This window comes from Fringilla coelebs (assembly GCF_963513975.1).
Source record: "Fringilla coelebs genome assembly, chromosome: 8".
Lineage (NCBI taxonomy): Eukaryota > Metazoa > Chordata > Aves > Passeriformes > Fringillidae > Fringilla > Fringilla coelebs.
The window spans coordinates 22,286,948-22,304,251 of NC_140066.1; the positions used below are offsets into that span (position 1 = coordinate 22,286,948).

At 34.0% G+C, this 17,304-nt stretch overlaps 1 protein-coding gene across 1 annotated transcript in view; it reads right to left on the reverse strand.

Moving 5' to 3' along the window:
* Positions 1-17,304, reverse strand: part of LOC311156597 (adhesion G protein-coupled receptor A3-like) — a 247,724-nt gene that overhangs the window by 92,124 nt on the left and 138,296 nt on the right. The window contains exons 11-12 of the mRNA XM_084210641.1: positions 15,502-15,663; positions 13,006-13,221 (exon numbers count right to left, since the gene is read on the reverse strand). Coding sequence (XP_084066767.1) covers positions 13,006-13,221; positions 15,502-15,663 — 378 coding nt within the window. The remainder of the gene's footprint in view (positions 1-13,005; positions 13,222-15,501; positions 15,664-17,304) is intronic.

Below are 17,304 nucleotides of genomic sequence, written 5' to 3' on the forward strand. Positions count from 1 at the left end.
TAATACAAGGGAGCAAGGGACCATAAAAGGGCCTGCTAAGACAGCTACTATTACATAACAGTGTGAAAGTGTTGATAATGACATCTCAGGGATGTTACTGCCAAGCAAGTCACCCTGAGCATGTGTTCAGGCTCTGAAGCTTCACCAGTAATTTCTGCACATCCCATTTTGCAAATGTCCACTTCAGGTTGTTAAGTACCTTTTTGAGCTGTAGTGATGCCATGGGAGAAAAAGCATACAGCACTTTTCAGTATGCAGTTGCACAGTGAAAACTGACTACATACTAATTTCTTACTGGGACAATGACAGGTCTGTCAGTCCTTCCTGCATGGATTAACAGATGAAAACACGACTAGCATGAATAACAAGGTGAGATGGAGAAAGAGGAAAAGGAAAAATATGTTTTCAATATGGATTAAGCAAAGAAAGACAAAGTTGTTCTACATGGCAGAAGTATTATAGAATGAGCCTCTGACACTCCACAGGAAAATCTTTGGGAAAATCTGGAGAGTGTACCTCTGTTAAGAATAATCAAGATCACTTGCCTGTGTAAGTGATGATCAAGGAAAGTTAAAACAAGTTATTAAAAGTCTTAAAGTTAATAAACTGCACTTAGACATTCCTGGTGATACTTTCCTTCATAACTAAATGGTCTTAATTCAATTTAGCTGAATTAATTTCTAAATTAATTCAATTCAGCTGAACAGAGTCAAAACTACTTTGATTCTGGATAAGGGTGCCTACTTCAAGTTTCACTTAAATGCTTTCAAAACTTATTCAGATTAATTTTTCTCTGTGTCTCCATGTAGGAAAAACCTTTAAATTGATTACAAAGGGCACTGAAGGAATCATGCATAGAGTGCCACTAGAAACTTCTTTCCAAGACAATAACTTCAACAGCTCAGAGCTTATTACTTTTCACCACATTTTTTTGGCATTATTTCAATTTTGATGCATTATTTTAATATCTGCATGTTGACACCTACAGAGGAGAGAGGCTTGTGCTCTTTCAAGCCCTTTCAACTGCTAAGTAAATTGGAGTTCATATCATTAGTTCTTCTTTGTAAATAATCATGGCATGCTTTCACAGCAGCACAGAAGAACCTACTAGCAAAGCTAATAACAGGAGAAAAAGAGTTTTAGTCCTAAAAGAATTTCCTACACTTTTTTCTTCTTCACAGTTGCATGAAGACATCACCATAGCTGTATGTGAAAGCTGTAGCCTGTTCCTTTCTGGCCCTGATGATGTTTAATTTAGTGTCCTAAAGTTTTGAACCACACTCCAGTACTTGTTCACTGAGCTGAATAAACATCTCCTCCCTGACTCTTCCCGTTATGTAACAGCTTCACATGACACAACTGCACATTTTGCCTACAGAAGGTATATTTCATTTTTTCTCCTACCCATTTCCCAGTTGCAGAAGACCCATTTCATTCAAAAGGAAGCTTATTCTCAGGTCCTAAAATTATTTAAAAAATCCCATTACCCATTGGACTGAAATATAAGGCAAACCAGATTTACTGTTGTACCACTTTCAATGATACTGAGAAATCAGCAAATACATAGTACTTTTGTTGGCTGCATGAATGTCCTGAAAACAGAAAGCATATTGAAAGAAAATCAGCATCATCTATGTATCTTAGTGACTCCTCTTAGTGACAGTAGTGGTGTAGAAGAAACAGAATTACCAGAGCAATTGCAGGTAGAGAAACTGGTACTAGCATAAACCTGAACAAATATGCTACCATGCATAAAGGATTAGCAGATGATTACAAAAAGCAACTGGTTACCAGTTCATGCTTATAGTGTCTGAGTTATGTTATTTTTGCTAATGGTTTAAGTTTGATTTGTATTAGAGTATACCTGAGTTTAATGTCAAATGAAAAAGGTAACCTACTCGTGCTTTTTAAATGAAATAAATAATAGTGCCCTAGTCACTTAATGTTTGCTTTTTTTTTTTGAGTGCTAACAAATGGGACGAGATGTTTTCAGGAACACACATCCTGTTAGCCAAAATAAATATAGACTTCAGTGCAGTGATTTCATTGGGATTATACAAGGGTAAATCAGGCCCAAATAGTACAGCAGTAGGCTTTCTGAGTATTTATTGCAGAAAGCCAATTATCAATAGATTGTAACATTCACTGCTAGTTTTCAACTATGTCTAGAGTGATTTTCCACGTATTAATGAATTCCCAAGAACCAACACACTGAGAAGAACTGTAGCAAAAGGTACCCAGTGGGTCTGATTCTCTTTGAAAGTTCCTTCCTTACAGAAATTCTTGTAGTTGCTCTGTGAAGGAAAACTTACTGCTGAAGCTTGATGCTGCCATCTGATTGGATTTGTTATTTGACAGAATTAAACTAAACTCAAAGGGTAAAATGGACTTTAAATATACTACATACATTCTGACATATACTCACGTTAGCCATTTATTTACTAAAGACTTCACTGAAATCAGACATGAAATTTCTGAAAAGTAAGGATTAAAATATAGATGCCAAATCAGTGAAATACTCAGAAAATGCACAAGACTGAAAACCATAATTCTGGTGAACAGGAATTTTACAATAGTTTGGAATACCTATTTAATTGTATTCTATGTAGAAGTTGGGAATTTACACATTTAAATGGTTAGTACCATTAAATAGTATGTTTGATATTCGGTGGCATTTCTGTAGATGACTGCTGTCATCCAAAGTGCAATGATAAAGGCTGAAGAAACACAACATAGCTGTAAATAACCCTCCAGTTCAATGACTCTGATAATTACATGCAACTTTGCTAGACTATATTTAGTAAGAATTTTGAATCTGTTAAGACACTTTACACAGTACTGATCAAACAGAGCTTATGAAATACAGGAGACTTTCTGCAATAAAACATCACAGAAATGAAATTTTTTCTTCAAGTGTCAAGTCCAAAGATTACTCTTTTCCTTTAAAATAGCAGCATATGCTGGTCAGTGAAGCATACACTACACAGCTGTTACATCTACTGTATGACCTGTACATATCGAATTAGCCATTGTGGTTTTTAGTTCTGGTTCATCAGAGTTCTGGTCTGAAGGGTTTTAACCTACATTTAGGAGAAGAATTGTTATCTTGTCTATCCAAATTCATAGCCTACAGCCTGTTTTGAGCTAAAACAACTGGCCAATTTATTTTTCTATTTTTTTTTTTTTTTCTTAGCAGTAATGCAGGGCGTATGAAAAAATTCAGTACAAGGATAAATGGCAGAAAAACTCCAGGACTGTAGTTTGATATTGTATAAATATGTATTCCCATGCACACAGAGAGGATTTGGACTTTTTAACAATTATCATCACTCCTGTTCTCACATTGGTACACATGCATTCTTGGCACATTAAGAAAAATAACTATTTCTACATAGAATAACAAACATAATATAGCTTAGTGAACACATAAATCCAAGTGTGGTTGGATAAGACCTAAACCATTAAGAAGTTTTAGACCATTAAGATATTTGAAAAGTTGAGATAATTTTTTCCCCAAAAAAGGAACCAATTTCCTGTATTGACCATCTTCTGGACACAGTCTGTTGTTGAGGAAATCTATCAGGCATACAAGGTGCATATAAGAGAGATGTACCACTACATTACCATTTCTATATATACTTCTGTCCCAAACTTCCAACCTTCTAGACTCCTACCAGAGGTAAGAAACAAGTCAAAATGGAATTATAGACCCTTTGCAGCTTTTCCCATATCCCATAAATTCAACACTTTTCACTAGCATTTGAAAAAACAACAGATTAAAGATTCCTACTGAAGTACTGAATATTTGTAGCTATTTTAAGTACAATTGTAACTTTTGGTTAGTATTGTTTTAAATTATATTTTAGTTACTCATTGATGCCAACAGAAGAAAGCAGTAAAAAGTCTGGATGAAGAGTCCAGACCCATTTGTTTTACTCAAATTCATTAAGGAAACCCCTCTTTATTTCATCATGAAGTTTTCCCAGAAACCAAAGAAAGCTGTGTACGAGTTTCATTCACTAAAACAAGGTCATGAAGCCAATTAACTTCACAAAGAATGACTGCCCATTTACGAAGTCAAACAATGAATATCTGTGTAGAATTCCTTTCTCTGTAAAGCAGAGCTTCTGTGTTTCATTACAAACTAACCTGGTATTAAAATAGTGAGTTCCTTCACTGATGATTTGGAAACTCAACACCTGTAAGTTCTTTCACTTTCTGGGACATTATGGGAGCACAATCACAATAATTTAGAATAATGAAGTAACTCTTATATAGAACTATGGGGTTCTTATAACTCACAATCAGGAAATAATGGTATGATCCCATCTTTACTATATTCAATTGTAGTTCGACAAATTTCCAAGCTTTCCTTGATATATTTGATATATAGTATGCCAACCATGCATAAATCAATAATACAGAAAGACCTCACAGCATAAACATGAATCAGCATATCAATATTAATTTAGCTAAAAAGTAAATTTTTCATTGAGATGGGCTCAAGAAACGCTATGCACATCTTTGTGAGATGCCCTCTGGGACAACAGTCATGCGGTTTTACATCCTATTTTCAAAGTGTAGCACATGACAGACTAAAATGACAGACAAGAATGAATCATTATAGTCACAGTCAACTCTCCTAGTATCACAAGTATTGTCAAAGTTTTTTTTTGTTAAAAAAAGCACAAGTAAACAATTTGCTCCTCCTCCCTCACCATGAAAATCTCTCCCTCTTCCCACACACTCCAACACTAGATGTTATAGCAGGGAATGATCTCATGAGAACTGTAAACTCAGGAAATTGGTTCTAGTAAGTTTACTAGTTCTGAAACACCCCTCTGCCCCTTGCCTCACTCTCTTCACTTTATTTTCCCACTGTACTATTTTTAGGAGATATTTTCAAAGTTCAGAAAGTAGATTAAACTCAAATACCTACTAGGCACCATAAACATGTATTATCACCTGTCCATGTGCACCATCCTTCCAGAACAACTGTTGCTAACCCCATACACACAGAAAGCAGGATTCCAGTCCTCAAAACCATGAAACAGAAACATGGAATTGTAAAGTTTGGAAAAGGCCTCTAAAAATCACCAAGTCCAGCAGTTAACTCAGCACTGCCATGTTCACTGCTAAACCATTTCCCCAAATGACGTGCACATGTTTTTTGAGCTCTTTTCATAAAGTAAAAAATGCAAGAATTTTACATTGGGTTTTAAAATAATTTAAAAATTAATTCTTATAGATGAATTAATCTCTATATTTTTAGTGAATGTCACTTTAACATATCAACAACAACTACTGCAAGATTTTTTACTTGACAGAATTTTATATCTATTTTTAGGGATAAGACAGACTATGCAAAGTACTTCTGAATTCACCTGACACAGAACACATCTCACCATTTCTACAATTAAATAAGGAAGTATCAAGTTAGGAAATATTAAATTCTTCAACCCAAAAAAGAAATGTTAGAGATTTCTACAAGTATGTATTTTTCTTTGGAACTAAAAAAGAAATCAAGGGTGAGCTACTTCACCCAGCTAAGCCCACCAAAACCACAGAAACAACACCACCCAATTAAATAATTCCTTCAGCAGGCAATACTGGCAGAAATATTTTAACTGAAATTTGAGTTCCTATGTCTCAAAGACAGTTCTGAACTGTTCTAGGCCTTCCATGGCTGGTATAGTTGGACTTGCTGGTATAGTTGTCCCTTCCTAAGTCACTTTTGAAGAGATATTCTACCTAATTACATCCCTAGCTCTCCACTGTGCATAAAACACAGAGATAACACACCCACTTCCTGGAAAACTTGCACTCCAGTGCTGACTTCCACTACATCCTCACAAATGACTGTCAAGGATGTGTATAGATGTGTGTCTATACCCACAAATATGTACCCCAATATCCTTGGGGAAGCTCCTCCAACACAGCAATTACCGCGCCCTAACTGCTACACAAAAGAATCACACAGATTAATTCCTCTACATACATAAAACCAAAACCCACTCAAAAATCTTTGATACATGACCTCGTATACTGCTGCATCTTCCTGAAGAGAAGTTCCAGCCCAGATGGTCACTTTGACAATGAGAAAGGCTCAACCCTTGTGTGAGCACCTTTATACCACGTACAGGGTTTGACTCCTGCAAGGCAGCCTCCTCACCTGTGTGGTTTTGACCATTTCCTCAGACTATCACATACAGCTGGGGACTAAAAAGTCAGGAAACAATCAAGGATTTCTAGGAAAAGAATCCACATTCAGGAAAAAAAAAATATCCAGCCATATCACCTCCTAATAATCAATCTATTTTAGTGAACTCTTTGTTACCACTGGTCTATTTGAGGACCAATATAAGCCAGCAAACCAACACTGAGAAAAACAAAAAAAAACCCAAAAAAACCCCAAAACCAAAAAAACAAACAAAAAAAAAAAAAAGGAAGAAAGAAAGAAAGAAAAAGCTTCTAAACACACTTCCACAGTTACTAAAATTATCAGTTTAGAAATTGGAAATGCCTTCTCTAAAATAAGCAACAATCAATTACCTAAGCAGCCATGTAGTGAAAAAGATTTTGAGAAACAAAATGTAATTACTTATTGGATACTGATGCATGTTCTATTATGTAGCATCAATCATTCTCTGAGAAAATAAAACAAACATTAAAAAGAAGAGTTTAGAAAAGAACAGTTGCAAATACTTAACTTACATAGGGAGTTCTATAAAAAACTTAAAAGTTTTTTGTTTATGCCATGAGAAAATTATGGGCATTTTGTTTTATATAATGAGAAAATTAGGGGGGTTAAGTCCTCAAAAATCAATGCAGAACTGGAACTTGCATTTGTACTCAGTATTGTACATGGTCATTATTTGGTTTGTACCATCAAGTTAACATAAAATACGTCCCAACAACTGATGCTCTGTGTTATGGTGTCAATGGAGTTTTGTTATGTGGTTTATCTTAATTAGTGTACAAACTATTATTTAACAGCAGAATGCACATGAAGGGGTCTGGTAGTTTATAACAAGGAAACTAATCTTATAATGCCCTTTGGGAAATCCCAAAGATAACTTTTCTGTAACAAGAGCAATGGAGCTGAAAATCAGAGTCTGTTTTTCACTCAGCCATTGTGGATTAGAGTGGCAGCACATCTCCTAGATATATATTGACAGCATACATAAAATCAGTAATATTCATGTGTCCAGGAACAGAAGTTTGTTTCACAAGAAAGCAAATGTGAGTTCAAATAACACAATTTTACATCAAATACAAGTTGCTAATTCTCCCAGTCTCTTTGTCCTTGTATTTATTAACTTCAAGCTATTCATATTTCTTTTTACTTCTTCAGACATACAAGTTTGGGCTCCAAACTGTACACAGCATTAAGGGAGAATGACTAAATGGCTGGATACTAAAATACATGATAAACCAATACAAGAATTAGAGAAACACCTCTGTATACCTCAGATAATTGACATTTTTTCACACATGCATTAATAATATTTGAGCACTGTTCCATTTTTCTCAATCTTCAGAAAGATCTGTAGGTACAGGATGAACATCCATATTATAGAAGGCCACAGAAGTGTGTACAGAGAAAAGAAAAAAGAAGGTATATTGAAGACAGAACACCAAACTACAAACCTTGCAGGTGTCATACTAGGCATAAATATATGAAGTCATTATTTGAGAAGGAACAGTAGCAAGTGGTATCAAAATAAAAATGTGATTTGAACATACTGGAAAGAGAGCTACAGTTTTTCTTGTCTGGTTTTGATTTGAAATTAAACCCTCTAATTACCTGAACGGCAGATATTTCAACGTTTTCCATAGCTAGTACTCAGTGTATAATCTGAACCCACCTGCAAGCAAATTAATACTTGCACAGAAAATACTAGTTTATGTATCACACTGCTGAATGTTTTTACTTATTTTTAGTTTTATTTTAAAACAAGTATTCCATGGCTGTAATAAGAGCGATACCAACAGGTACTTTTCGATAACCCTTAGACATTATGTCTTAGAATAAGGACAAATATAAAAAAAATCCTTTTTTGAATGCAAAAACTAGAATGAAGGTAATTATTGAGAATATTGAATAAATAGATATTGTATGTCTGGATATATTCTAAATCACTATTAAAACCACTACAGGATTAAAGTACAAGTATATATAAAAGATCTTTAAAAAGTCAAATTAATGCAAAAGGAAGAAGGAGGTAAAATATAAAACACTTAAAAATGCCTACATCACATTAAGCTATACCTTTATGATAGTACCTACCTAATCACAGAGAAAAGAGAAACACAGTCCTAGATTAGTTGTTGTAAAATCCATTTATAAATTTACACCCAAGCAAACTCTCTTGTAAGTTACCGGGACAAATTTTCAAAAAATATCATTATCCAAGAGAGGAAGAGCAAAATGCTTTGGGCACTAAGACATGGAAAGAAAATTGAGAAAAGAGAAAAATGGGCAAAAAGTTTTTCCCAAAGGGAAGGGGAAGAGGACAAATTCTGATGTATAACATGATATGCCTTGATCTGGATGTTTAATCTTTGTAAAATATTTTGAAACAAAATAGGCTTTGACATTAGGTATTCCAGCATTCTGCCCAGTGTCACTCTGCAATATGCCATACATATAAAACTGAGAAACTAAGTTTTGTTTGCTGGTGTCCTGCTTATTTGGCAGTTTTTTCTTTATTGTATGTTTTCTGCGGTTGTGAAAATTAAAGCATGAGGAAAAAAAGAAAAACTATAATCTCGTTCTAATGTGTATGATACAACATACTCAAAGTTTATCATATTTGATAAGGAAAGTGCTGCAAGGTGGGTTGGGAAATTAGGGGCCATCACAATGTAAATTATATCAACATAATTCATGTTCCATTTATGATGTCTGTCAATCAACTGGTTATTGCATGCTAGAAAAAAAAATACAGAATTATCCTAACAATATACTGTGACATACTGTAGGATAAAAGTATTTTGTTGACTATGTTGGATAGTAGTTTCTTAATATGATGTATGTGGTTATTGAATATTTCAACATGAATGTTCTCAACAAAAGACTGAAAAGTATTTGTTTTTAATGTAGCATGGAATGAAAGAAGATCTGTAGTGGGAAACATTTAGTCTGATAGACTGGACCAGAAAAATCAATAATAGCTATTTTCTGTGCAAATTACAGGAAGTATATTCATTTTGTATTACATTTTCCACAAATTCTATGCACTATATGAATTCCGAATTGCCTGAGTTGATCTTTATGCATTGAAAACTTCTGTACACATGCATTCTGAAACTGGGAAAAGGTATCCTAAAATGGGTGAGCAACCTCACGATATCAGTAACAATATTTTGCCATTCACGATTCCTTTTTGGATTTTTAAATCTGTGTTTTAGCCTACTCTCATCACTTGGTGGAAATCTTTAAGTTCTTTTCTCCATTCCTGGTAACTTTTACCTGTGACTACCATTATGTATACATTGCATCTATGGTCTGACAATCAAAATTTATTTTATGCAAGACAAAACCTTTTCTTATACAGATTGTATATTTTCCAGTAAGTATCTGAGACAACAATATTTCTAAAATTGTTTAATATCTCAACATGGTACATGCAAATAATCATAGGATTTTGTCAGTGCACTTTAAAATTTGTTTTTGTGGTTAGCATGTCTGGTACCAATTTAACTTTTACCATTTCTTCATATGGACACTACCTGCAATACAACCTGACAAATCCAAAGGTCAGTCTGGCTCAGGGCATAGAAGAAATAAACAGAATTGAAAAGTTGAATGGAATGCATGGAGACTATCATGAAGAACTCAGAAGTCAGACATTACATGCGAAATACACATTATTGAAATTTTAAAACCTCACTTCCAACTCATTTGTGTGTCAGGAGGACAATTAAGATAGGAATAGACTTCTCATTTGACAAGCATTTTCAATGAAGCTGAAAGTGTAAATTATGTTAAGAAAATCCTCCAAAGTCGAAGCAGAAATACCAAACTTACAGTCCACCATAAACTGCTTCTTAAACAGAGAGGAAAACAACCAGCGTGTCAAAACACTGTAACAAAAATTCAGAATATATATCTGAGCTTTTTTTTTTCCCCACCCAGTAGAGTCCAGTCAGGCAGCAAGAGCCCCCTACAAACAGCAAAAGTGGGATCTAAGAGAAGGCATTTGGGTCTAAGTCCTACCCCACAAAACTTCTAATCTGCAACAGTGTTAAATGATTCTTTCCAAACTTGCAGGTGGCTATAGAGTAAGAATTAGATTTAAGATGAAAATTTGTGCATCAAACTGCAATAATATTTTAATTTAGGGTATCTGAAAACACTGCAAGTTGGTCTCTAAACATATTTGAACCATAAGTGGATACAGATATATTTTAACAGCTATTTCCTGAACTTCTCTGAATGGTGAACTTCTTTCAGTGTCTTTAAAAATATTTAATTTTCAAAGTCTATTCTTTTAAAACTGTTTTTTACTTATTTATTTAAATTTTGATATTTCTTAACCTTTTTGGGGTGTTCTATACCATAACAACCAGATCAGGTTAACTTATGTACAGAAAACCACTGTCTAAATGTGCATCAATTTCCTACCATTGCCAGGAAGATCACTATGAATAGCTACACAAGATTTGATGGTATTCCCAAGAAAGCTTGAGCTCACCTATATCAGCTTCTCCCCTCTACTGTCCACACTTTGCTTCCTGAGGATTCACTTTTTTAATTGATTAGTGAACTTTCTTAACAACAGAAAACATAAACAATTGTTTTGCTTAGTGAGCAATTTACAATACTATAAACTTGAAGAGGTTTACATTTTCTAACACAAAAACGTATGAATATTCTCTTTTAGTAAGCTTCTTAAGCAAATTTTCACATTTTTATTAGAAGTTAATTAAATTTGTGATTGCTACATCTACTTGGTGATTTTAATTAGATGTTTTTTCTTCTTCATTATTAATCCTATGGTAAATAGAGGAAGACTGTAAGAGTAATCTCAGCATCTAAGATGAAGTTCTAAAGGTCAGATATAATAAAAGAAGCAGTTCTGACCTTAGAACAAATTCTCTATTTTCCTAAACTTTGCACAGCACAATCAAGTAGGTTTACCTCCAATGAGCAAATATAGAAATAATTTTGCTAGTGGATGATGATAAAGAATCCCATTTTCTGTTATCAGTTACAATTCTATATATCATTCCCTTCAAGAGTGAAGAAATGTAACCAATTTCAGAATGAATTAAGAGAGTGGTTAGCCTAAAACTTTCACAGAACAGTGAATTAGAACTTCTTGCTTTTCAGGGTAAAGTTAAAGGAATAGATCCAGTCTGCTTGTTCCCCCACCACATTTAAAGCCTGAGTGAACCTCCCTGTTAAAACCTAAATCCATGTAACAAACATTTATCTGTGTCTATAATCTCCTGTATCATGCTCTTACAATCTTTCCAAATTCATATACAGGTGATAGCTGGAGATCCACCAAATAAAGTCACTTCCATCAGAATATATACTATATACATCAAAGTGGCTTTGCATGGGAACAAGCTCACCTTCTCCTGGCTTCTTTGTACCATCAGTAGAATTTCCTATCTCTATAGTGTAGGTTCACATACAAGGAAAGATTTTACTGAGATTATTATGGTGACATTCTGACATTTTAGGAAGGGGTTTCAAATAACTGGTATAATTTACTCTACATATTGATCAATATGCTGATAGAAGAAATGAGAAATTTGAAATTGTGGAAGGATTTTTATAAAAGGAGAGATACACTAGTGCTTGACCATTCAACTATAAAGAGACTAAGTTACTATAAATGTTGGTACTCAGTTTCTAAAGAAGTACAAAATATATTGGTGGAGCTAATAAAGAAAGCTTTCCCACTCCTGTAATCCCACATATATTTCTATATCAATAATACTAACTCATACAATTCAGAGTGTTCCAAGATTTCTTCTTGAAGAAATCTTGTGTCTTTTAGATTTCTGACATTTGGTTTTCATCTTATGGGTGGGAAAGTCATTGCTTTTCAGAGATACTTTTCTTTTTTCTATAGACAGATATGTTAAAAGTGTTCAGAGAAAAAAAATGAACTCTATTAAAGGAAACAAATATAACATATTCTTCCATTATTAAGATGACTCCTTTTAGCAGAAGAACATGGGAGTACAAAGTACCATATAACTGACTGCATAGTCCATACAGATTAAAATGCACCAAACTTCAATCAAAATATTTTCAAGTTCAATAAACCAGTAATATTATTCAGAGAAGCATCTTTTTGTCATAGTAAATAATTCAAGAAATAAGCCTATTAAACTGAGATTCAGTTGGAGGATAGCTAAAATTCAACACTAATACTTAAATTTAATAACATGCTCAGCCAAATACAAAATTCCATTTCCTGCTAGATCAAAATTTAATTGGTACACTTCATTATTTGATAACAACAGCGTATTCTATTAAAAGGCTTATTTACTATTTTCTTCAGCTACTACTCAAAAATCCAGCAAAACACTCTCCCTCAGCATGAAATCCAGAAGATAGTGCAATATTATTTATGAAAGTAAAGGTAATTTCCCTAAAAAAAAACCATCTCTGCAATGTAAAACCCCTTGAGAGTGCCTCACTAAAAGAAGTATTTCCAAATTAATTTGAAGAGATTGTTTACACATAGAAAAGTTTGCACAACTGGACTCTGAGAAAGAAAGAGCAAGACATTCACTCATCTCTATTCACATCCTGCATTCTGCCTGATTATATTAATGGAATATTCATTAGCACAACAAAATATGCTACACTCAATACACCAGTCTAAGCCCACTTACATGCTGAAATTATTAACAAGTTTACAGTGCTAACAACACATAAAATATTCATTTTACAAATCAGTATTCTGCCTAAAGGTGCTACTGAAAACACTAAATAAATAAAATAGATAACTTATCTTCATAATCGTACTGACTTACTCTGGTAGAAGAATTCACCAAAGAACCATCCAGATTGCCAGTGTTGCACTTGAAATTCAAATATAGATCAGGATTGTGATTTGCTTCCCATCTTCCCAAATCAGGAGTCACTGACTTGTCGGAGTTTGCAGATGTTTTCTGGTAGGCAGTGCAGGTCATTCCTGTGAAACTGGATGGCTTGATCACGAAGGCTTCCAGAGCAATATTACGAGATACCTGTGAAAACATTGAGAACAGTTGTCACAAACCCATTAACCACACTGCAGTTGTATGTGCAATTTGTGCTTACTGCATAAACTCAATAAAGGATTGTGCATGTATACACACATACACACAGACAGATATATGTGCGTCTATATATTCTCTTGGGGTGAGAAAGAAAATAGAACTAGAATAAAAATATGATACAGGATTCTACAACAGCATAGTGGGTTTGCTTCCATCTTTCCTTCTGAAATATATATATTTACACAGTTAGAGATAGATATAGATCTGTTTCTATCAGTTACACTAGTTATTATTATATCAGTTTTGCAATTCCATCATTATCAGCTTCAATGGAATCTGGAATTAAAGCAATAGAGTCATAAAGTGAACTAGCAACCCCAGGCTTAAGAACTATTTAAAAAATTAATAAGGATGTGCTTTGTACCTAAGAAATGAAACAGGAACCTTCTTAGCTATTTAGTGGCTGAGTCTTTTCACACATCTTGTTCCATGAGAGCACTGAACATCACTAAATAGCTCAAGGCAACACCATGTTAGAGGTACATTTGGGACCTACCCTTCAGCAAAGTGAAGTGTATGGAGATGAAGACCACAGCAGAGTGCAGAGATGCATCTCTACCCCTAAACCAGCCTTTTCATTTCATCACAGGCCTATGCATGAGACAAACAGCTTGTGTTATAACAGCTGGACTACCTTAGACTGGTGCCACATTGATAGGACTATATGGTTTCTGCTTCCAGCACAGATTGTTCCCTGATCTGTGGTCCTGGCAGTGCTGGATTAGTAGTTGGCTTCAATGATTTCAAAGGTCTTTGACCACCTAAATGATTCTATGATTCAATGTTATATGGCTGACACAGTTTATAGAGTTTCTCTTTTTTTTTCCTTTGGAATTGTACTAGAAACTATTGGCTACCTAAGCTATGGGTGTTTTATTTGCTGTTTTCTAATATAAAGAAAGCAGATGCAATTTCTGTGAGACAGTTTCCTGGCTGGCCTCCCAAAGGAACAGACATGTTTGGTATTGCATAAGATGACACCAGAAATACTCTGCAGCTTTTGTTTATTTACAAACTGCACTCAACAGTAAACTACTTCTCCTACACAAAACCATAAGAAGCTAAAAGATAAAGCATGGCAAAACAGTTAGTGACACATATTGAAGTTTGAGTACACATATTGAAGTCTGAGTACATAGAATTACTCTTTTCAGTAATGTCAGCATCTTCCTGAAGCAGTGTAAGGAAAAAACCTCAACCTTTGTTGCTTGACATTTAAAAGAAAGGCCTGTATAAAACAAGAGCCCTCCTAGCTGTCACATTGCAAAATACTTGTACAAGTTACATTATTGTCACTACACAGTAATATAAATACTTTTAGCAAATTTGATTCTTTTAAGCAAATTAGAATTAAATAAAAAACTTCCTTTAAGAAACAGTCCAATATATTTTTGTCTCTGTCTGAAAGACTGCTTTTCTAAAAACACAAACTAAGGCTATTATGCTATTTGACTTCCTCTATTATTCCTGTGATTGACTCTGTACCTGAGCTCACATTTTGTGTAAATGCAGTGGACAACTGAGAAAAGAATAAAGGTCTCTTAAAAGCAAGCAAGCAAACTAACTCAAGGAATGATAAGGTTTTAAAGTGTTTATCTAAACTTCTAAAAGGATAACTTTCAAGCTTCTGATTTAGATGTATTTCTGCTATTTAGAGGATGAAGCTGACAAGAAGACCATGTCTTAGTGTCCAAATGAGAACCTCTCAGTATCCAAGTGACACACTTGTGTAGATGGAAGACAAGGAGTAAAAAAAATATTTCTAACAGGTACAGTTTGCTTCGAAAAACACTAAAACTATCTCCAAATTGGTAATGTTTATGACCTGATAGACCTTTGTTGATAATTTTCTACATACTTTAAACAATAGTTGTCCAGAAGCCTCTTGGTAAGGCATATTAAAATCTTCCAGCTACAAAGGATCTTGTTGTCTTTTATGGTCTGACATGTTGCTGTCAGTCATTCACTCAACTTGGACCTTTCAAAATCAAACCATTTACTACAGTGGCTTTAAAAATAGAAACTGAATGAATCGTGAGAACATTAGAAAGATATTGTTGTGAACACTATATTGTCACAATAAATAAAACTGATCAAAGAAAACCACTTTTTAGTACCATTGGTTATATTTAAAAATATTTTGGTCTTGCAAATAGAATTCAAGAGAAAAAAAAATCTTACAAAACATTTTTAAATTTTTTGAAATACCTTTGATATCACTTGAGTCTTGCTGGTCAGTATTTGACTTGCAATCTGCTCCACACATCGTACAATCCTGGTGCAGGCTTTGTCTTCTTTTTGAGCCATCCACAACACGTGGTCATCCACCAACATTATATTGCTGGCAATCTCAATAAGAGCATCTCCAATCTGGAAGAGGGGAAAAAAAAATAAAAAGGCATTGTCTGCAAAACTCAATAACCAAGAAAAAAACAGATAAGAGTACAAATGAAGGCAGGCACCTTATTTCTCTTGGTAACCATCATTGAAAGACAGTTTTGATTTTATAAAAAATTAAAATAGATTGAGAAAGAAAAACCAAGAGAGGAAAAGTGTAAGTCATATCAAGGAAGAGCTTTTTAATTCACAACTTTAAAGCTTATCTTCTAGATAAACCAGACAAATTGAGTCATCTCATCTCAATAAACAGAATTCCAGAATTATCACCCTCTTTCTTAAACTAATTAAAATTGGCCATGCCCTTCTAAAGAACTGCTTCATGTTCAATCAAAGCACCTTGAGTGGGAGGCTTTGGGGGGAAGAAAAAAAAAAGGGAGGGAAAATATATTCAAAAGACATCTTTGTTACAGACATAGTGGAGTAAATTTGAGATATAGCTCAGGTGCTGATATAAACTTAGATCATCTCATGAGCCATAGCTTTGGTAGGTTTAATTCACACTTGTGCCTAATCCAAAACAACAGATCTTTGTTTTGCCAGGTGACATTTTACAGATTTTGGTAACTGTGTGTTTGAAATTTTATTAGTAGTTACATTTAGAAAGAATAAATATCACTGTGAATATTTTCTGTAATTATTTCAAGCTGGAATAAAAATGTTTGCTTTTTAAAATTAAAAAACTTAATTTGAGTAAAATTTCAAAGTTAACATGACCACGGTACCAATATATATGAAGGCAAAGATATGGAAAATATATGCCCAGTTGTCACCTGAATAAAATAAACCTGAATAAAAAGGTATACAGAAGAGAAAAAGAACTGAGAAATACTGTTGAAGAAAAGTTCAAGAAGCCAAAAAGTCACACTAATAGAAACAGAAAAATAAGACCAATACACAGATGATTCAGTGGAAAGGAAAATAGAAATTCAGGAATGGTGAAAAAGATTTAAAAGATGGCTGAGGTTATGAAGTCAGTTCTGCATTTTCAATAAAAACAAGATAAATTTCCCATGCATTGCAAAGGAAACAAATAATGAGACTACATGTGAAATTTTATGTGACTGTTCCTGAAATATTTAATCTATTTTTGAGAACATAATTACTAGATAATTCTAGATGGCTTTTGACAATGTGACAGAGTTATTGATAAAATGAATAATAATGAATCACATTAAGGATCTGGAGTGATTTATGAGAAACTATAAAAGCAAACACCAATCAGCCAGGCAGTAACTTACTGAGGGCAGAACAATAGTCTATAAATATACAAAAGGAGAGAAATAAGAAAAGGAAGTAATTCATACTATAATTAAGTGCATTAATGAAGAGTAAAGTCATGTCATTGAAAATACAAAAATTTGTGCTATTATGCATGCTCAAATTTCCTAGGTGCTTCTGTACCTTGTGAGTGAGAGCTAAGAAATGGGTGCTAGTTGAGAGCTCAATGGATGAGCACTCTAGCAAACTTGAGAGAGAGGTAAAGGAAAAGAGAGAAAAATTAGGAGAAATGTTATAAATTAAGTAAATAAGGTAATACAAAATCAGAGATGTAGACGTAAGTGATGCAGACAGAGATGTTTTGATACAAAAAAAAGCAGAAATGAAACCCTA